We start from the raw sequence: 21642 nt of genomic DNA on the forward strand, positions 1-21642 counted from the left end.
TTGCAGCAACCTGCTACTCTGTGAAGGAAAACTAAACAGAGCTGCTTTGCAGGCTGCAGCTCTGCTGAATTTAAAGGATCAGCACAAATAGTGCACACCTGGCAAAGAGCTTCCTCTGCAGGGCAGGTGAGTCCAGAGGAAAGGGACATCTGTTTAGGAGTCCCAGGGCACTCCAGGCTCACAGTGGGGTTTAGCAAAGCGCTTTGCAGCTGGGGAGCCATCCTGCTCAGGCTGGACCCAGCTGCTACCCAGCTGCATCTGGTGCTCCCGAAGGAAGGATGTATCAGAGCACAATGATTTGTTTTTATTGGGAATATTTGCTTCCTGCCGCCAGGATGCATGTGCAGCAGCAGCGAAATGTACAGGGGTTCGAGACCTTGTGCACCATGTGAGGCAGAAAAGGCTTGTTAAGAGGGGTATGTATTACCCAGACATCTGCTGAGGCTGTGTAAATGAGAAGTGGCCAAAAGCAAACAGCCGAACCTGCAGTCCTGCCCACCTTCCACACGCGGTGGGCCCTGCGTCTCCCCGCGGGAGAGCAGAGCCCTCCGCTCCAAGCCGCACCGAACTGCTCAGCCTAAGGCCACGTCTGCACTGGGGTCAGGAGTTACTGGTATGGAAGCTGCTACCCAAGCTGGGCAAGAGCTCTGAGCACCAGTCTGAGCTGGTGTTTCACCCCGTGCTTTGTGCACGCAGGCGCTCAGTGAGGTCTCAGTAAGAGCCTCCAAGAACAGCGGCGTTAAGGGAACAGCTGTAGTGCTTAGGACAGGGGGAAGGGGAATTTATTTGCTTCTCATTCGGGTTTCCCCCTGTGATCTTAGCAAAACTCTGTGTTACCCTCAGAGGAGGGAGGAGGCACTGAACAGCAGAGGCTTCCTCCTGCCTCATCCTCCATAGGGGTGCTCCATTGCGTGCTGCTGTTGTGTAGACCGGCCCATGGCACTTCGGGACAGCTGCATGGCAGAGGAGCTGACGAGGGTTTCTCATCCTGCAATACCCTGGTCCCAGCCTCTCCTCTCCAACACGACAGCTTTCAGGCGATACCGCAGAGCAGCTTTATTCTCCCACAAGGCAGTTCAAAGCCACTCTGCTCATTTCCAGAGCTTTCTGCAAACACCAGCTAATCCAGGCTGCGCACGGCTCCACAGCAGTGGACAGCAGGAAACAGCTGAAAGAAAACACCCCCAAAGCGGTCACGGCACATTCCCCAAATAGCAACGGCCATTCTGCGGCCAGAGAAAGGCTACAAACAGAGGGGGAGAAATGCAGTCCGCTGCCCTGGGAGCGTTTTCAGGCATCAGTGGCACGTGAACACAGATACCGCCCTTGGGAGAAAGCTCTGTCTGCGAACTGCAAACCCCCTGTTTTGTGTGAGCATCTCAGTCTTTTCAGAAGGCCCAGAGCTTTGTGTCTGGCTCTCTATGGGATAAGCGATTTCTGCCGGCTGCACCAGGCATGTCCCTCTGCATCTTGCCATGGCAAGACCGAGATGGAAAAGCCACGGCTGCTGCTGGCCCGGAGCTGCCGAATGCTGGCCGCGGGGCGTCCTTGCTGGGACAGGCAGGCTCCTGCCTGCAGCGAGGTTCCCCAGCTGCATCCCATGGCGTGAGACGAGGTCGTGCTGGGAGCACTGAACACTTCAGTGGCTTCACAATGTCACCCCAGATTTCGACTTCCACATTACGCTGCCTGGCAGGCACCTGCCTCCTGTCCTCCTCCTCAGGGGAGAGGGAATCTAAGGGACACCCCCCCCCCCAGACCCGCATGGCTGGGCAGGAGGACGGTGGCTGTTTGATAACCCCCCCTCTGCTACCACCCACGTCTGCTGACCAAGCGACTTCATGGGACCCTCATGATTTTCCCTTCCTGATTCATGGGGTATTCGTGACCAAGGGGAAAGGGCACATCTTCCCCTTCACAGTTCCAAATGCAGTTGGGTCAGAAAACCTTCTTTCCTTCAGTGAACCCCTTCCTTGAGGGGTAGTCCGTGTGCTTTCCCCCTCCCGCCTTTAGCAGGCGTGGGAGAAACCTGCCTCTGCATCCCCTTCCTGCTCCACGGGCAGATGTGCCCCTTCTTTCTGGTGACTTCCCTGCCCAATTTCAATAGCACGGGGACTTTATCAAGGCTGCACTGAGCATCCTTGGGGCGCAGGTGGCCTCCACGTGCCCACACACACACGCGCACACTCACACTCACACACGCACCACCTGGCCCAGGCGGGGAAACCAGCAGAGCGCAGGACGAGGGGGTTTGGACGATCGGTCTCACTGGGCATTACCAGTACGGGGTGGTGGCAAGGAGGATCTGCAGAGCCATGGAGAAGCAGGGCAGCTGTGCCACGCTGTAGGCCACGGAGCGCGTGGGCGCCTTCAGCTTCAGGAGGTAAGCGATGGTGTGGACAATGCGCCCCACGCAGAAGATGAAGAAGTGGATCCTGGCCACTGCGGGACTGGGATCCAGCAGAGAGTAGATGGCTCCAAGGAAGAGGAAGGGAAAGATGTTCTCCATGTCGTTGCGGTGGGCCCTGAAAAGGGAGATAAGGTTGCTCCTTCGCACCAGGCTTCCCTGCTGTCTCCCATCCCTTCTAGCCAGGGAGCCCATCCCTGGATGCTGCTGGCCCTCTCCTCCATTGGATGGGGCAGACGCAGCCCCCAAAAGAATCAGATTCCCCCCCTACACACAAAGGCAGCAGGATTTCACAGCCGGTGTCTCTCCCTTGGGATGCTGCGCTCTCGAAGCTTGCCCTCCGTGACTGGGACGCCTTTGCCATGACAGATGACAGCTCAAGAGTTCGAGCTTTTAAATAAACAACGCAAAACAGAGACCTCGTGTAGCTGCAAAAAGCTCAAAGCTGATGCGGCGCCAGCACGGCACAGCCCCAGATGTGGCCACGTTACACAATAATGAGGTGGTTTCCAGAGGAGAAATCCCAGGATGGGAGGGTTCCTGGCTTCACCCCTCTCTGTAAGTGCATCCAAAGGGGTCTGGGGAGGAATGCCCCAAGCACCCCCTGCACCCCTGCGCCATGCCAGCATCACCTGCTTAATCGCACCATAGTCAGGCTGGAGGGACCGCTGTGGCCATGTGATGACACATTGACACTGATGGTGCCAAACCCTGTGCTCCATCTGAACACGCTCCTGCCTGGGTGTCACAGCATCACCTGCCACCACCCCCCCCACACCGCTACCAAAACAGGAGTGGATCGTGCCATGAGCATAGGCTGGGTCCCTCCTCCCCGAGGTACCATCCTTCAAGGGAGCAAAACCAGTCCCCAAGCAGCGAGGCTGTACTCGCCCTCCCACCGACTCCGCCTCTCCTTCTTTTGTTCCCTCGGGATGAAAAAGCTGCTTTCTGCAGCACAGAGCCCCATCCGCATGCTTCAATGGGGGGACTCTCAGGTTGTGCCCTGGTCGGTGGGGACAGATCTGGGCTGGAGAGTGACCCAGGCATGAGGCTCAGTTGCTTTTTCACCATATGTCTGGAGGTTTGAGAGGCAGAGATGAAGCCTTGATGAGAGCTGTCCTTCATTCCCCATTCCTGTGCCCTGGGATGTTTGAATGTTCACAAAGCCAAGAGAAAATTTTAAAGCAATTTCTTCCCTGAAGCAAAGGCCAAGATGCCTGTGCTGCTCTTCTGTGCAAGCTGAGAAGTGGCCGTGAAGTTTTAGGACGGTCAGTCACAGCCCATTAGTCCAGACACAGGCTGGGATAGACCTGGCTGAAAACTGACTTTGGAAAAGAAAGAGGTGTGTTTTAAGCTCTGTCTCCTGCCCCTGGGGTCAGGTCTATGGAGCAGGAGACATACCTGCATCCGCCTTGGCAACAGCCCCACCAAACACACCAATTTCCTCAAGCCAAGGTTTGCCAAAAGCTTCTCCACCAGAAATTTTCAACACCAAGTGCCCAGGTTTTTTGGAGGGTGACTGCTCCCAGGCAGGATCGGCCTCTGAGCAGGGAGATGGAGCAGGAGCTGCAGGGAAGGGCTCTGGTCACCCGGCTTGCCCCGACATCCTCCCCCTTGCTGTGAAGCCTGTGGACGGGGACGTGAGCAGAGGCCCTGGGTTCAGTAGCTGGTTCCCCTCACGTCACACAAAATGACCTGTGTACTGAATGCCGGCCACTGCCAGCACCCCTCGCTGCGCCCTTCCCACACCAGAGCCCAGGCCGGGCACCGGCTCAGCAGGGCCAGGGCACCTGCGGGTAAATGTTGCACCTGAGCTGTTCCCAGCCCTGGCTTTGCTGAAGCATGAAGGGGATGCACAGGCTGTTGTACCCAGAAAAGAGCTACCCTGAGGGCTTTCAGCAGCCCATTATCCCCATAACAGGCACTAGGGCAAGGAGCTTTCTCCCGCCTGCTCTTTCCACCTCCACAGGGAGCAGTCCATAGCTTAAGGGCCATGTCCCCAAGCAAGGCGGGGATGAACATGGCAAGGAGCCTGCTGGAAACCCTATTTCAGCTGCTCTCGGGGTGCGATTTTGGGACAGCATGGAGGAATTGGCTTAGAAAAGACACTAAAACAAGTCCTGCTGTTGTGGCAGTAATGCCAGGAGGACTCAGTGGGGATGAGCTGATCGGAGCCCGGACATGAAGGAGACATATTCCCTGCCAAACCCGGGAGCGAGGTGGGGAGCTGTGGGAAGCCCTCTGCTCCTGGCCAGATGGTCCCTGGGCAGAGCCAGCCCCTTCCCAGACACGAGGACGAGCTGCCGCCCATCTGCTCACAGCCCCTTCCCTTCCCAGCCCAGGGCCCTGCTTGCCTTCCCGAGCCAGCATCACCCCTGCGGGTGCCACCACAAAACCCTCCCGCAGCCCAGCCAGGACCGCAGCGATGAGCACAGTTTGCTTCTGGTGTCAGCCATGCCGGGAGAGGCCAGCTGCCGGGCACCCGCTGCCTCTCCCCTGTGAGAGGCTGAAAGAGTTAACGTCTCAAACATTGTGGTGGGACAAGTTATGGTCTGCATAGAGACAAGTTACGGTCTGCACAGAGACAAGTTAAGGTCTGCATGGTGACAAAATGGGGTCTGCATAGCACCACAGGTGAGAAGGCGAAGCCAGAGGCGAGTGGGAGGATGCACAGTTCCTCCTTCTGATGGCCGAAGGCCATGCGGAGTTCATTTGAGGAAGGGGCTCACGACCACCCAAAAGACCCCTCACGACCATCCCTGCCCCCAGTGGCGCCTGCACGGAAGATGAAGAATGTTCTGGAACAAGCCTCAAGGGGGGTGATACTAGTGGCGGGGACTGGCCTATGAAAGACACAACTCCGAGGAGCCACGTGCGCACCCACCATCGAAGGGCTCCACGCTGCTGCTGCTCCAGACCAGCCTCTCCCACCCAGGGCCGGCGCTGCCCACTGCCGGAGGATTGCCACGTTTACCATCGACATCGCGGGATCTGAGGGTGGTGATATCTCTCTCTCTCTCCCGCCCTTTTTCTTTTCTTCTGTTTCCTTTCCTAAGTATTTCAATTAGAACCCATGTTGACTATCGTTGCACTTTCCTGGTTCGGGTTGCCTACTGTTACGCTTCCCAAGTTCAGGTGGTTGTTTTGCCATCAGTAAAGTGTGTAATCGATCGTTGGGTGTCATTTCACCTTAATTTAGCCCAAGGGAATTGCAGAACCTCCACGATCCTCTCTGGCCAGCCCAGTTTGGATCGTGACAGCCCCATGGTGGCCCTGTCTGAACAAGCCCCCAAGGACTCGGAAGTTCAGCAGGACAAACAGAAGGCAAAGTTCAGAAGGACGAACAGAAGAACGGGGAGGAGAAAGGAATGAAAAGAGCTGAGACGCAGCCAGGGGCCTCTCTAGGAGGCAAGGGGGAAACCTCCCTCCCGCCTGCCGCTTGCCCTGCCCAGACCTCAGCAGCCCAGCCGTGGTTGTGCTCCCATCCCGACAACACCTGAGAAGAAAATCTGGTATCACCCTTGTTCAGGGGAAACACCTTGGGTTTAATTTGTCTTCCCCAGAGCTATGAACAGATCAGCCAGGACTGACCCTGAGTGCTTTAACTGCACAAGTCACGCCCCGGACTTCCCCAGGTCTTTGCTGCAGCTCCGGTTATTTATTTTTATGGAAGTTTGTCTTTTCTGACTAATCAAAAGAGGATTATTATTATTATTACTACTATTATTTTCTTTTTCCTAGCAAGGGAACAGCTTGTTTCCCCTCCTCCTCCCTCTGGAAGCCTGGGGATTAAATGGCACTGGGTATTTTTTAAAGGAAATCTTCAGGCGGCAAGAGGTGAGCCGCGCAGTCCCCCACCCACAGCAGAGCTGGCGGCCAAGGGCTCAGTGACAGCAGGGCACAGCTCCAGCCCCTTTTCCTGCATGTCACTAGCCCGTGCAGCGATCCAGCCCAACACTTGGGGCACCTCCTGGGTCAGCGGGACGGCAAAGCAAGCCCGGGGCTGAATACGTGATACAGGGTTTGCCCAGTTAGGGAGACAAAAGTTATTGCTGTTGTGTCCAGCCTCTTCTCAGATCCCCAAATGGGGCAGCATACAGCACTGGGACCAGTCACGCAGCTCCCAGTCATGGACCAGTTGTACTGTCCAAGCTGTCCGGGGATCTGGGGTGGTTCAGGGTCCCTTTGGACCTTGGGTATGGTGTGGGTACGGGACAAGTCCTTGGGGGCTTACAGGACTTTGAACATCTAGGAAGGAGTTCAGTTGTGTCAGGGTCAGACCCCAAACCCGGGTCCTTGCACATGTCCTTGCTTCAGTGCACACCATGCTGCCATTAAATATTAAGCTGTCCCAGAGTACAGGGTCCTGCAGCCAGGACATTCAACCCACCTGCTCCAGGCATTCAACCCACCTAGGTAATTACGTAATTAATGAGCCCTTTAGCTTCCCACTGCCTCTTTGCTAGCAGCTACCAGGGATCGCCCTGCGGCACAGGAGGATTGCCAGCACCGCTGAGTACTCGCCTGCGGCACCGCTCCACGTCGGGGTCCTCACGGTAGTACTGCAGCCCCCCGTTGCGCAGCGCGTCCTCCGGGTTTGCAAACGCCTGCAAGACAGAGTCCCCATGACTTATGTGCTCATAATGTTTTCAGGAACTTTACAGGTGGAAGCTTTGCCCCCAGTCTTTATGACCGGTGGGGATTTCTTCCCGCCCGCGGAGACCTTTCAGCCCCAGTTTCTCACCACCTTTCACAAACACCAGAGTAACTGCACTTCCATGTGCACAGTCCTGGGGGTTAAACCCTGCACCTCCTGACGGCTTTTTCTTACCCTCTGAAAAACCCAACTCTTCCCACCGAGCAGGTCCCAAACTGGGGACTTCAAGGGAGCTCCGGCCTGATCACAGTCCACTTCTCCCAGTGAAACCCATTTAAAGGAGACTTTGCCAACCACCAAATGAGATCACTCTGGCACAGAGCTTGCAGACACTTAATGCAGCATCCAAAAGATAACCAGGACTGACAGATTAGTTGATTAGTTGACCTACCGAGAAAGAATATTCCCTGGCTGGCTTTTTGGCAGTGATACCATGTGACTGAAACCAGCCCTGGGGAAATTGGATCCTACACTAATGAACTTACAAATAAAAATGATTTATACGAGCTCCCCACCTATGCTCAGAAGCTGTTCCTCAGGGACCTGGTTACACGCGACAGCTTCACTTTGCAGCCTGGAAAGGACCCCGGCGTTTTCTTTAATAACGTTAAAAGCCCTGACTGTTCCCATTCAGAAACACAAGGGGAGAAGCCAAATCATCCATTACAATGATGCTACAGCACGAGAGTATCTATCTTTGTATTTTATTTGAGAGCAGAAATCTCTCCCTCCCACTCCACTGATGCAGTTGGAAACTTCTCAAATACTTTAAAACAGATTTTACAGAGAGCCGAGTATTGCCACGAGTTCAATTTGGGTTGCGGGCGATAAAACGTCCAGTTAAGCCCATCTCCTGATGGCAGCTAGAGCTCCCAGTCCTCCCTGTCTTTCCCCCGTGACCAAGAACCATTTCCTCCAGCTATTGTTTTTATTCCCAATGACTTTCTGCTCTCCTGGAGCATTCACATAGCAACTCAGCCTCCACAAGCAGGAAAGCTTTCTGCTACATTAAAAAAAAAAAAAAAAAAAAAAAAAGACCATTGCAATGATTTGTTCTTAAACCCTTTTTTCCCCCCCTCCTTTTTTTCCAGACACAGCAAATTAACTGTAAACAGTCTCTTTCCAGAAGCAGCTCACCTGCATGGCATTTTAAATCTGAAATTACTATTTAGATTAGGATTCAGAAATTATAAACATCAAGTTACAGATGGTAGAAACAAACACATAGAGCCAAAGAGAAGCAAGATATTTATCTGCCGCAGCTATGAAACATGCTTTGCTTTCAACTTAAGTCAAAGAAAACTCAACTTGCTTCAGGAAAATTTTGTCAGCCTTTGCAGGAATAGAAAAAGAAAGAACAAACACTGAAATCCAAGGAAAAAGCCAGAAAGGAAGAAAAAGGTGAAGGAAATTGGAACTTACCTTCTTTCTGAGTCTCACTTGTCCCGTAATGATGGCAATGACATACATTTTTAATATCAAGATCGTGCTGTAGAACGTAAATGACATAAACACTGTGTTTTCCATCATTTTGGGGGAAGGTGCCGCTCGGTCGCCTGCAGCACTCACAGCCAGCGGCGATCTTGCTTGGGCTGCGGGAGGGCTCTGTGGGAGAGGGGGCAGGAACAGCCACGTTTAAAGACAACAGAAGTCACCGCTGTTTCTTCAGCAAAAGCCCACAGCCCCCATAGACCCCTTCGGGCCGGACAGGAGTAAATGATGCGGCAGAGCTGCCCGTAAGCGAACCCCAGATGGGGACACAGAGCAGGCTGTCCACACTGCTCCCTGCCTCAGGCTGCTTCTGCTCCTCACTCCCTGCTACCACCAGCTCCGCGGGGATGCGATGCCCCAAGCTGGGATACAGCCCCCTCGACTGTGCGGGCCACAGTAAGGCTCAGCCTGGCCACAGCTCAACCTCTTGCCTCCCTAAAACAGCCACAAGCCCCCTGCCCCACCTCCCCTCTTGGCTGTGCCCAGTGGGACAGAGCTGCACAGAGCATCCCTCGCCCAGCCAGGCGCTGCTCACCCAGGGACACGAGCTGACCAGCCCTGGGAAGAAGGAGGAGTTAAGAAGAAGGTAGGCACCTACCTCAGCTGCATCCAGGCTTGTGCTCCTGCGCTCCCTCCGTGCCCCGATCCCACGGCCCACCCCTCCGTGGCAGCACTCCCAGTACTCCCCAGTCCCGCCCAGTGCAGGCTCAGCGCTCCCGTGGCAGAGGCAGCCAGCCCTCCCCTACACAGCCACCTGCCGAGGGATGGGACACAAGGGACAGAACCGTCCCTTGCCCCACCAGCGCCCATCACCCTGGCGCCTGGGCTGCCCCTGTACCCCCCCGGCTGGAAGGGGAACTCCTGGAGTGACCAGCCTGGGAGAACAACCAAGCGAGTCACGGACCGCAAAGCCCCAAACCTGCAAATAGAAATAAACACCAGCCTGCCCAGCCCCAAAGACAGCTCGTCCTGGCTTTCTCCAAGACGGTGGATCAGGGCAGTTGGGTGTAATTTTGTCCTTGGTCCAGAAAGTGGCATTTGAATTTGGCGCTGGCTTTTCCCCAGCCTTCAAACACCGGTGAAGAAAGAGTGGGATCCAAGCCTCTGCAGGCAGCTGGGCTGATCTTCCAGTGCAAACCTTTAACTCCTTCTTCCCCAGCCCTGGCCCAGTGCTGGCAGCAGCAAACCTCCGGTGAGCCGGCAGCATGGGGGCTGATAGGAGCTCTCCAAGTTTATTAGTGTTGAAGGGGTGGATCTGGGGCTTGGTTCTTTTGCACAGAAAAAAAAAAAAAAAAAGACTTATTTCAGGAAAATGGAAACTTTCGGAGATTGAGTGGAAAATGAATGCTTTGAGGATGCAAGTGCTTTTTTAATTAACTGACATGTTGGAATAAAAAAAAAATTGTTTCAAGCCACAAAAACCAATGAATGGAGTACAACGGTTTGTCACTTACAAAATCATCTATCGAAGTGTTAGTGCCTCTAGTTTTGTTCTTTAGGGCTTTTGAACTTTTTAACTGCCATTGAGAGAAACTAATCCTGTCCTTTCCAAGAGGGTCCAGAGTAACCCAAGAGGAGCATTGCACTCGGCCCAGGAGCAGGCTCCGGTCCTGTCGCTACAGACCCTGTTGCACAAGGACAGGTTTGTCCTCAGCAATGGGACGCTGGTGGCACCCTGCTCCCCGGGGAGAATGGGCTACAGGAGCCTTTTTCCTGGGGTGCTGGTGTGAATTTAAGGCAGCCTCGTGCTCTGGGCACAGCGGCCCTGGGCCCAGGCAATACAGAAGCACCATCAATGCGAACATAAATCAGGTTGTGTGGGCAGATCCAGAAGGTCGGCTCCTGCTCAGGGAGCAAGACAAGAAGGAGAACAGTCACCTCTCCGTCTGGGCAGCGTTATCCCACCAGCCCTGAGCAGCAGCCAAGGGATGCCACAGGCCAGCCCCTGCCTCTGCCCCTGCAGAAGGGAGGGTTATACCATTGCTTGTATTCCCAGCAAATGGTCAGCGCAGAGTCACACCAGGGCAGCTTTCCAGCCACAATCGTTGCGGAAGAGGTTTTGCTCCTGCCACGCTCAGCTCAGACACAAGCTGCATGCTCCAGCCATCCCAGCCAAGGGCTGAGCTCTTCCTGTGCCCATCCAGAGATGACATCCTTCCTTCCACCCCGGCCTGCCCAGCTCCAGACCCCTGCGCTGCTCCCAGCCTGGCAGGGCAGGGCTCAGAGCCAGAAAGACCCTTCAAGCACACCATCTCCCTCCCTGCACAGAAATTTGCAAATTCTTTGCATTTGCCTCTGAATCTCCCTCTCCACGGCTGTTCTGCCCTGATGCTGCACACCAAAAGATGCCACACCACTCATTGCAATGCACTGGCTCAGCCCCATGACATCCGAGTGTGCAGAGAGCCTTTGAAAACCCCAGACACTTGGTTTCAAGAGAGAGATACTTACAGCTGGTCACCACCACCCCGATACCAGGGCGGTTACAGAACAAGTCCCAGCACAACCCAGTGTGGAGCTCCGCAGCCTGGCAGTGAATGCCTCCCACTGGCCGCCTTCCTGGGGGTGGGAATGGGGACACCAGGACATGCAGCAGCCATGTGGATTCAAACACTGTGGTAAGGGCTGGGGTGTTCCCCCTGGACCCTAGCCCTGTGCTGCCACCAAACTGCATCCAACCCCGCTCACGTCTCCCTGGAGCTTGGCAGAGTATTATAAACACCATTATGCCAAGCATAAGCAGTTGATGGCAAAGCCACATCCCAAACACTGCTCCCTCCCATCTCGCCTCTCAAAAGCTGATAGGGAACAAACCCATAGCAGAGAAGACCTTGGTGCCCAAGGACTGGGGTGATGCAAGGGCCAGACCAGCCCTGTAGCAGGGGTGAGATTTTCTCCAGCAGCCCCTTCCCCTGGGACTAGGGCAGGCAGCCAGACCCTTCACCAACACATCACACCCGCCATGGAGCCGCTCCAGTTTTTACCAGCTGAGGATCCAGCCTGCAGGCTCTTTGGCAGTGAGACTTTTTTCCTTCATGCACCTTCTTCCCCTCCTGAGGTAGCCAGCATGCCTCACTGAGCAGCAGGAATACGCACAAGCTTGGTACCTCCTGCAGACAAGCCAGGACTTCTCCTGCTAGCCAGACAGTCTTCCTCCTCCTCAGCATTATTCAAGCACTGGCAGGAAGCCCTGGACAATTTGCACCAGCAGCTGGCACAAATTTAAATTGAATGGAGTGATCAAGAAGCATAGTTTGTTTAGGCATAAGCCCCTGGGGCAGACCTGGGCGTGGGTGTTGTATGTGCTGGGTGGGCTCCACGATGTATGAAAACAGTGTGGGCAAAGAAAGTTGTTTTTTCCACGTGTTTATGCATTTCAGACACTTTCACTGTTACACTGAGTTGAAACCTAGTGGGGAAGGCCAATGTCTGTTGGCACGGCACCTATGTGGATAGGGACAAGAGGCGGAAGCTGCCTGTGAAGGAACATTAGTTCCTGGGATCCCAGCTCCTGCTTGATCTCTCAAGTTTAGGGGTCTCGTGCCGTGTAGGACACATCCACTGCACAGTTGCACCTTCCTGGCTTTCCTAACCCAAGGCAACACAGCTGCCAGGAGTATGTTCAACTATCCCATTAATCTGGGCGGAAGCAGGCTGTCAATATTAATGGTTTGATCCTCCTCCACAAATCACATCCTGCTAGGACAGAGTCATTGCTTGAACAGGACGAGGTCAGTATGTCTTTAAACTACAAGCTGTGCCTTAAAGCCTTTAGCACAAGAAGTCTCAGCCCAGGACAAGACCTACCCAAAACCAACACTGCTAGCAAAAAAACACTGTATTTTTTTTGAGAAATGGTTAATAAGAAGCTTTGAAATATTTAGTCATCAGGTTAGGCTGACCCCAGGATCTGTGGGGAAAAGATGGAGGGTTTTGCTGGAGGAGGGACTGAACAGCAGGCAGAAAGAATGAAAATTTCATGGGAGGTGCTTGAGAAAAGTACTTAAAAATAGACCCCTCTAATAACAATCCTGCTTTGGAAAGATTATGGAATAAAAATCACCCTCAGTTCCCACACGGGTTGTTATTTATTTGACCAGCTGAATTACACTACAGTATTATAACTACATGTTTTTCCACTGTTGCTATGCTGGGGAATTTCCTGGTGGCAGCTACATGAGAGGGTTGGTTGTGTAATAAATCCTTGTCAATGGAGCACAGGCACGTATGCCGGGGTGGCACAGCCTGGGCTTCAACTTGATCTCAAAGGGCAGCAGATACTTTGGGCAATTACAGCTCAGATTACCCAAAATTTTCCCAAACGAGCAATTACATCCCACAGGTTGGCCAGGCAAAGAGCCCGAGGGGACCGCTCCAGCCTGGAGGAGACAGGCAGGCAGGTGGCACTTCTCCAGCATGCTCCCATGTGCTGGTGAGGAAGGTGCAGAACCCAGCTGGGATCTTGCCTGCCTAGGGCCCAGCAGCTCAGCCTATGGCTCCAAGCAGCACCGAGCCACATTCCCGGCTTGTTCTGATGCTGCTGTGAGCACCGGTGCCCTTCTTCCCTGCCATTTCTTCCTGCTTCTCCCAACACAAAGCCTCGGAGCCTGCAGACATGCCCTGCTGCAGTGATCACTTGCCCTTGGCTGTACCCAGCCCTGGGAAATCCTGCTGCCCACGGGATGTTGTGCTGGCTCATCAAACACAGCTATGTTTTCAAGTAAAGGCATGAGCAGTTTAGCTATTTATTAAAGAGAAAAGCGCTCCACCTGCATTTACTCCTTAGCCTGCACAAAAGGTTGTATCACCGTGACGCACCTTCTCCCCTAGATGAATGAAATGCTGCTGCTTCACCTGCAGCTCCCCATGCCTCAGCTCCTGGGCTCCTCACTGCTCTTTGCAGTGTGCAGGACAGCAGAAGATACTGCAAAGTCACCAGCAGTGAAACCACCAGCATTAGCATCTCCTGAAACAAATGGGATGCTTCAGTCTTTGGCAAACTCAAGGCAGATTTTGTCTGGTTTGCATTTCAAGGTGACTGTACTGGCTGGAGCTATCTGAGAGGCCTCAGGCATGAGGAATGTAGGATCAGACTCTCCCAAATAGTCCTTCACACTCAGAAGACCAGATGCCTGCAGCAGGAGAAAGCCAGCAGGAGAGGCCCCAGGGAAGGGGCAGGCGTGCGGTGGCTCCGGGTCTCAGGCAAAGAGGAGCAGAGGAAGCTGCTGTTCCTCAGCCAGCCCCGGGACAGGGATCAGGCCCAGGGCCAAGTGAGAGACAGTGGCATGTCCTCCTGCCTTCTCCTTCCAGCTCCATCCACCATCCCTTCCTGCCTGCTCCCAGGCTGCTGCCGTGCTCTCAACCCCTCTCCTGCCCCAAACTGTCATCCCCACCCTGGCTGCAGGGGAGACACTATGTCCCCTGCTGCTGTGACAGCAAGGAGACACTGGAATAGAGGCCATCAGGCTGTGAGCATGTGGGAGGCAGATTATTTTCTCTCATTCTGAGCCTCACATGGATTCATGCCTGGGCTTTCTCTTAAGGGAAAGAATTCCTTGGCTACACTGCTCTGTGCCTTCAGGGATGCAACCCAGCTGGGAGAGGGGCTGAGGGAAGTTATTCCTCCTTTCCCCTGTTTTCTCCCTCTGACCCAGCTGGTTTAAAAGCTGGCATTAGGCAGAGCTGCACCTGCTGCTGCTGCCACAGGCAAAGGTGGGAGACAGGGGCTTGGGTGTGCGGGAAGGCAGCATCTCTCTCACTTAGCCACACCACAGCAACTCGTGATGTGTTTCTCTTCCCAAGAACCAGATCCCATCAGCTGTAAACAACAGGCAAAAACCACTTATGTTGCTGCCCAAAAAGAGGGAGTTTCCCCGCCAGGCTAGAAGAGAAGAGAAACAAATCCTGCTGCCAAAAAATTTCAGAATTGGGAAACGTTTCCTAGGCTTCAAGCATTTGCAAAACTACAAAGTAAATACAGATTCCCTGGTGGGATGCTCTTGAGCAAGAGCAAAGGTAAAGGATGCTGCACGGTCCTGTCTCCACATGCTGCGTTATTGAGAAATGGGAATCAGGGCGTGTTTTACAGCCTTAAGAGCACTGGCTCACTAACAGGCTGGGAGGGAAAGCAGATGTGGTCCCAGATTTCATCCTTATGGAGACCTGACGTTCAACAACAGATGAGCAGCTTCACGGAGAAAAGTAGAAAACAAACCAAGAGAGCCTTTCCCTCTGCAGTACCTGACCAAGAACTGTGATCTCCTGCTGTGCTGATCTGCAGGGCTCTGCTCGCCCTCAGAAGCACAATGGGGTGCCCAGCTTAAGAACAGGGTCCTTTTTTGGCAGGTGGGGACCTCTTAACTCCTGGGCTGTTAACCCTGCCCTGAAACCCAGAAAGAACAGCAGGCTTCAAAGCTTGCCCATTTTAAAGGCTTTTAAGTCCCATTTTCAACAGAAAGGCATTTTCAAGTTGTCACAGAGGCATGGAAACGTAGGACAAGAGGGAATGGAAAGGTCAGCGCTTCATTGCCTGTCCCTCACCCCAGCCAAGAGTGGCTACACCATCCTGGCGAGACTGACTAAGGAGTGCCTTCCTTCATGGCCCTGTCATAGAGCTTCACCAACCACAAAGCTTTCCAAAACAGAGCTTATTTTTAAAACCGTGAGTTCTCTGTGTCCCCTCAATCACCCCTAGACTAAACAGCAGCAATTCCTCCCACCCTTCCTTATAGGTCATCTTTTCTAAATCTCTTTATCACACTTGCTGATCTCCTAAATGCTCTCACTTCTCAGAGCAAGGTCCTTGGCAGTAGGAGGGTGGCTGGGCTTCCTAGAGCAGCAGACCAAGGGCCTCCTTCTCACAAAACCTGACTCGGGCAGAAGTCAGAGCTTCTCGGCAGTTTGAGGTTTTTTGAGTCATTTGTCAGCCCATAGCTATGTTCCAGATGCATGTTAAAACTTTCCCTTTCTTTTCCCTACAGTGGGTGATGCACAACATGCCTTTCAGGCTTGCTTCAGCATCTCAGCAGCCAGGAGAAAGGTGGTCCAGGTCTCAACTCTGACGTTATTTATGAACACCCCCCACATGCAATGCTAAAAACACCCTCCCCCATAACCAGCCTGGAAAGCAGGGAGTAATTTAGCTGCATTATTTACAGCCCCCATTGCCTGGAAGCCTTTTATTGCGTTGTTGTCTCAACTGCCCTCTTGCTCACAGTAGTGGGAGCACTCACAGAGCATGACCCAGGCTGGAGTCACATCCTGAGGCAGCAGAGCAGGGGATAAGAAGGGAATGAAGGTCACAGGCCCCTGCCTGGACATCAGAGCAGGGATTACATACCCTGTGTAGTACAGCATCCACTGCACTTCCAAGTTAAAAACAGTCAGTGCATATTTCCCAAACCCACAGTGAGGAAAGGAAAAGGAATATAAGACCATAGAACCTCTCAGAGTGGTTCCCTAACTTTATCAAGACCAGAATTTGGCCTGAATGATGCAAGGAAGTAGAGAAACCTCTGCATGCTACTCCACAGGCAGTGATGCTTGGACGAACTATCCTAAGATTTCTTCCCCTCCTGAATGATCCATTGGCAGGACTCCAGGAACGTGCCTGGGTCTCATACTCTGATTACTCTCCTGACTTGCAAGCTATGTCCTTGCATCCATGATGTGCGCCCAGAAATCTGATCCGCCCCGTGTTTATCCAGCCCTGACTGCTCTACTTAGCCCTCCACGAGGAGATACGTGCTCACTACAAATATTTACAAAGCAGCAGAATGCCTCTGTCTAGCACAGCACGTTTCTGTTGACAGTGCCACCAACTCAGCCAAAACTGAACAAGAAGTGCTCCCCTACCAGCAGGAGAGAAGCTGGATCCAAGTGGGAAGGCAGCTGCGGAAAGGGTGTAGGGACAGGAGGCCATGGGATGCTACGGACACATTAGCAGGGCTAGAGCTGTCCCACAAGGAGAGTTAGGCAACAGAAAGGGGTAGGGAGCTGCGCTGCACCATACCACGCTGGGGGAAGTTTGCGTGCATGTTCGCTGGTGGAAGGGAGCTGCTGCTCTGCAACAGGAGCAGGGAGCTTGCTGGGTTGTACCAGCCCTGAGGCTCACTGTGGTTTCAAGGTAGTACAAGCCCCTGTCGTAGGCAGAAATGGACTGGGGCTCTCTGGCCCCATATATCCTGGTTCATCCAGTCTTCAGAAGTCAGAGATTAACTTAAACTCTGAATCACAAGGTTTAATTCGCCTTCTCGCAAATTTGTCGTCATACCTGACGGCAATGCTTGATAATTACATGCCTCAAGTCACTGTCCAAACTGCTACAATTAAATTGCTTCCTGGGACAATAAGTTCCATAATGAAACACAATTTAAATTAAGATGATGATAATAATAATAAACTTTTTATAGGATCTCCTTCCCCTCTTATTCATGTCACAGAGAGACATGGTGGGGTTAGGAAGAACAGCAGTTCTTGCTCAGCTTTGTCTAGCGTACTCCTCCTTCAATACATGTCTGTGAAATCATCTCTTACTCAGCTTTACCACAGTCCCATTCGCTTTCATCTCTCTTCAAAGGAGATTCCTCCATGCTTTTGATTATCCCGGTCATACTTTCTTGTTTCCCTCCAATGCTGAAGCAAGCAGCTGACCAGCACATGACTGCCAACTCATTTCACCCCTTGCACTCCAACTATCCTTCAGCTTCCCAATAGCTCATTTTTCTTCTAAATGCCACGAGGCCTCACTGAGGGGTCTAGGATGACTCCACACCGAGTTATTTAGTACTCTGGAGGGGTTACTCCCAAATGGAAGGAATTCCAACTATGTTCTTACAGAAGACAGATCTGGGACACTACACAGCCATCCAGCAATAGATCTGGCTTGCTCATCTCCGTTCCTTCAGGGCCTTTCTGTATCCTCCAGCGCTGTCTCCTCACTCGCTATGCTATTAGCATGGACCTAACATTGTTCTTTGTAGAGCACGTCCATTCTCCTGTTTTCAACTCATTCCAGCTCACTGTTGGCCACAGGGTTCCCACCTCTCAAACACACATTTTAACGATAGCTGGAAACTGAAGTCTTGCACACAATATTTTATTTTAGCAGAGTATGTTTTTCGTCCTGTGTCTATCTCCTGGAAAAAGAACCTAACATTTTCAGATCCCTTCCTGACCCTCCACCCTTATTTAATATTGATGAATCTGTATGGGAATGATACTTTCCAGGTCATTCAGAGGAAGATGTGAGGCATAAATTAACAGGTCCTTATAAAGCACTTCAGCTGGACACTGCAGAAATGAAAGAATTAAATACCTCTCAGTTGGTCCTGCTTAAGTAGAGACACATTTATGAACACAGCGACCTAGTGACAACTGCTCATTGATCTGTTTTCAGTGTGTCACTTGTCCCGCCACAGGAACAAATAACAGACATGCCTCCTCCAGTGCACAGGAGGAAGAACATGTACATCACCGGACAAGTCTGGGAGCTGGAGCGAGGGGACTGGGAAAGCCACCCAGTGTGCTTGATGGTGCTTACCACGAAAGGATGAGAGCAGAGCTGGTGGCTACAGCCTTTCTGTGAGATTTACCTGCCCAAGAGGTGTTTCATGTCCAACCTACAGAACCACCAGAAAGAGCTCCTGTATGGTGTGATGCTTTTGCCCTCGCACTGCAGCACTCAAGTCAGTTGAGTAAATGGACCTCAGTAAGTGTCTGTTTGCAGTCACTCAAGTTCATGCTCCTAAGCTATAAGATCCTCCCCAAACTCTCAGTACATGTAGATAATTCTAAAATTTACTCCTGGATTTTATTTTTTCTCTTTCAGTAACACAAATCAACCAATCCAGAAAGAACCTAGAAAAAAACCAAGATGAAATTTTGTTTCTATCAGCTGAACAGAGTGGTTGAGTGAATTCATTTTGCATCGAGCTAGTGCGGAGTCAAAGTTACACCTGCAGTACAGGAGTGACCAGCATGGGTAGGGCAGAGCTCTACCCTGGGTGTAAAGGACAAACACAGGCATGCTTTAGAGAACACAGTCCTCCCTAGAAAATGGGCCCAAGACTGTCAACTCCAAAAGGCCACATGCAACAGGAGCACCCCAGGCCCTACAAAGCCATTTTTCTCCAGCTGGCTGCTTAAGTCCGCTATTGTTTAGCGGAAACAGCTGCACAATAGCTTGTCATCTCAGGGTTTCACTCTGCATAGGAGTCCTGGTCTAAGAGATGCTACCCTGGGTGATTTCTTCACAATTGTTCTCAGCACCAGAGGCAGAAGAGACAGCACACAGGTCAGAGATGGACTGGAAAGCTCCCGACGGCAAGTCACCAAACAGGAGAGACGCCTTGGCTGTCCTGCGATGACAGCGTGATGTCCAAACCGCAGAGACAGGCAGACCTGGTGCAATTTCCAGGAAGCCTCCTCACTGTGGTCTCCAGAGAAATCACCACATTCCTCCTTGCTCAGGAGACCTCACCGCTGGTGCCAATGTTTTCTGGCTGCTGGCGCCTGTTGTTCTCTGGTTACAGATTGCCTCTGAGGCTCTCCGACAAACCAGGAGCCCAAAGATGCACTGCTGTCCTTTAGTCTTCACTGGCAAACTGCCTGGTGCTCTTCTCTTGCCTTGCAACCAGCTGGTAAGTACTGAGCCCAGCTCCATAACCTCCACAACCCTCCAAGGGGGGCCAGACCTGGCCTGTCTGAACAAATGGGGAAATTATTACAGCAGCAAATTGCTGCTTTCTCCTGGTGAACCTCCTTGTTCCTCAATGCCAACTGCTAAAGCTGATTAAAACCAGGCAGAGGTCTTTATTCAAGCATGAGTTGGATACAGAGGAACAGGAATAAGAGAGGCGCCAGTCAGAACAGCTGCTTTGCAAGACTAATTTTAGTGACCTGTATTTACAGCTCTTCCACAGGAGATGGGTGAAAGAGCAGGGTGTTTAGTTTTGCAAACCCCAAGCCAAACACAGCCTCTGATTCTAGTCCAACCCAAAACCTATTGAGAACTTTTAAATCCTCTTTCACCTAAGGGTCCCAAAGCATTGGATGGTGATGTCTGCTTAATAACACCACCACCTTATGTACTTTGGATGAAATACAAGCCACTCGCCACATCAGAGCCCATGACTGGAGTGAGGGCACAGCATTAGTCATGCCCTATAATCCTCTTCCTGGAGCAATCCTCCCCTGCCATGTAAGCACAGTGTTTTCTTATTGCATCAAGTTCAAGTTTCATCCCTTTCACACAGCTTTTATCCCTAAATTATTATTTGCAACAGAATTCAAGTTTTAAGATAGAATATGGGCTAAAGTTTTCCTATTATTTCTTGTTCTCTCAATGAGAGCTATTGCTACACACAAGAGACAGGCTCACGCAAGAGCTACTCCACTCTGTCTGCTTCCAAGCCAGCCTGGAGAACAAAACAAGAAAGCAAGTCCCAGACCCAGCCTAGAGCCCAGTCAAAGCCAAACAGGAACAGTCTCCAGTTTCAGATTCTGGGCTCAATTTTAAAAAGAAGGGAAAAAAACAAAGGCAGGATTGAGGCGGGTGAAATCCAACTCTCACAGCATCCCCATCCTACCAGTGAGGAACCACAAGATTTAATTCTCTTTCTTGCAAATTTGTTGTCATACATGATGGTAATGCTTGATAATTACACGCATCAAGTCCACTGTCAAAACTGTTACAAATAAATTACTTCCTGGGACAATAAGTTCCATAATGAAACACAATTTAAATAAAGATGATGATAATAATAATAATAAAATTTTTTTATGGGATCTCCTTCCCCTCTTGTTCATGTCAGGGAGAGACATATGGCGGGTTAGGAAGAACAGATGATGTGACTTACCTGATGTTGCTTGGAGCTGGGTGACAGCACCTTGGCTTGACCCCTGGAGTCCAACTGCAGTCCCCAGATCTAATCACTAAACCACAGAGGATGTCTGCACCAGGAGTGTTTAGTTTACAAGTCAAAACAGAGCCTAAATGCCAGCATGCAAGTGCAACCGGATAGCCCGTCCACTGGGTCTATCACTACCACTTCATACATTATTCATCTCCATCTTGCACAACACAGGCCTTGAAATCAGAACCCAGAGGCAATTAGGCAGGAGCAGAGCCAGCTCTGTGGCAGTGAGGGGTGAAAAGGCGAGGCTGGTAAAACACAGGACCCGCACCCTCCTTTGCTTTCCTCAGTTCCTTCCCTGAGGGTGCCTCTCTCAGCTGCCAGCCCAGGTGGATTTGCACGGTCCATAGGTGGCTGCTGCTTATTTGCACCCGGCTTTGGGTGGCACTGTTAGACCCTGAGCTGCTGTATCCTCTTGCCCTGCAACAGCAGACACCCAAGCCAGCACATAAAACAAGCACCTGAGCCCCAGTGTCCTTACAGCACCTGGTACTTAAACTCTTAACAGCTATTTTGTTCAAGCTATACCTTAACCTCTTCACTGCTGGCACCAAAACCTACATGAGCTTGGAGCGTGTCTATGCCATAAACATCCATTTTAGAAATAGACACCTATTAAGATCACCCAGCTACAGATTAAAAAACTGTTCTCCTCAAAGCCTGTCACTGTGGCAGTCTTGGCATCTCCTGTTCATCCGAACAGAAACCTCTCATTTTTTCCAAAGCCAAAGGGAGGCTTAAATACCTCCTCTGCCCTACCCTTCACTCCTATCCCTACCAGGTAACACAACCTGTGTAGCTCCACCTACTGAAAACCACTTGATATAGAATAGAATCATAGAATCATAGAATCATAGAATCATTTAGGTTGGAAAAGACCTTTAAGATCATCCAGTCCAACCATTAACCTACACTACCAAGTCCACACTAAACCAATCAAGGGTAGACTACACTAAACCATGTCCCAAAGTGCCACATCTACCCGTTTTTTGAACACTTCCAGGGATGGGGACTCCACCACCTCTCTGGGCAGCCTGTTCCAATGCTTGACTACCCTTTCCGTGAAGAAATTTTTCCTAATTTCCAACCTAAACCTCCCTTGGCGCAGTTTGAGCCCATTTCCTCTCGTCCTATCGCTAACTACGTGGGAGAAGAGACCAACACCCACCTCA

General features: G+C 51.9%; 1 protein-coding gene across 1 annotated transcript; it reads right to left on the reverse strand.

Annotated features, from left to right (window-relative positions):
• Nucleotides 1–2275: 2275 nt before the first annotated feature.
• On the reverse strand, nucleotides 2276–8594 carry PTGES (prostaglandin E synthase). The gene is made up of 3 exons (XM_009493165.2): nucleotides 8487–8594; nucleotides 6932–7014; nucleotides 2276–2525 (listed from the first exon to the last, which is right to left on the reverse strand). Exons 1-3 carry the CDS (start codon nucleotides 8592–8594, stop codon nucleotides 2276–2278), a joined length of 441 nt encoding a protein of 146 aa, XP_009491440.1.
• Nucleotides 8595–21642: the final 13048 nt, after the last annotated feature.

Source organism: Pelecanus crispus, chromosome 9, assembly GCF_030463565.1.
Source record: "Pelecanus crispus isolate bPelCri1 chromosome 9, bPelCri1.pri, whole genome shotgun sequence".
Taxonomy (NCBI): domain Eukaryota; kingdom Metazoa; phylum Chordata; class Aves; order Pelecaniformes; family Pelecanidae; genus Pelecanus; species Pelecanus crispus.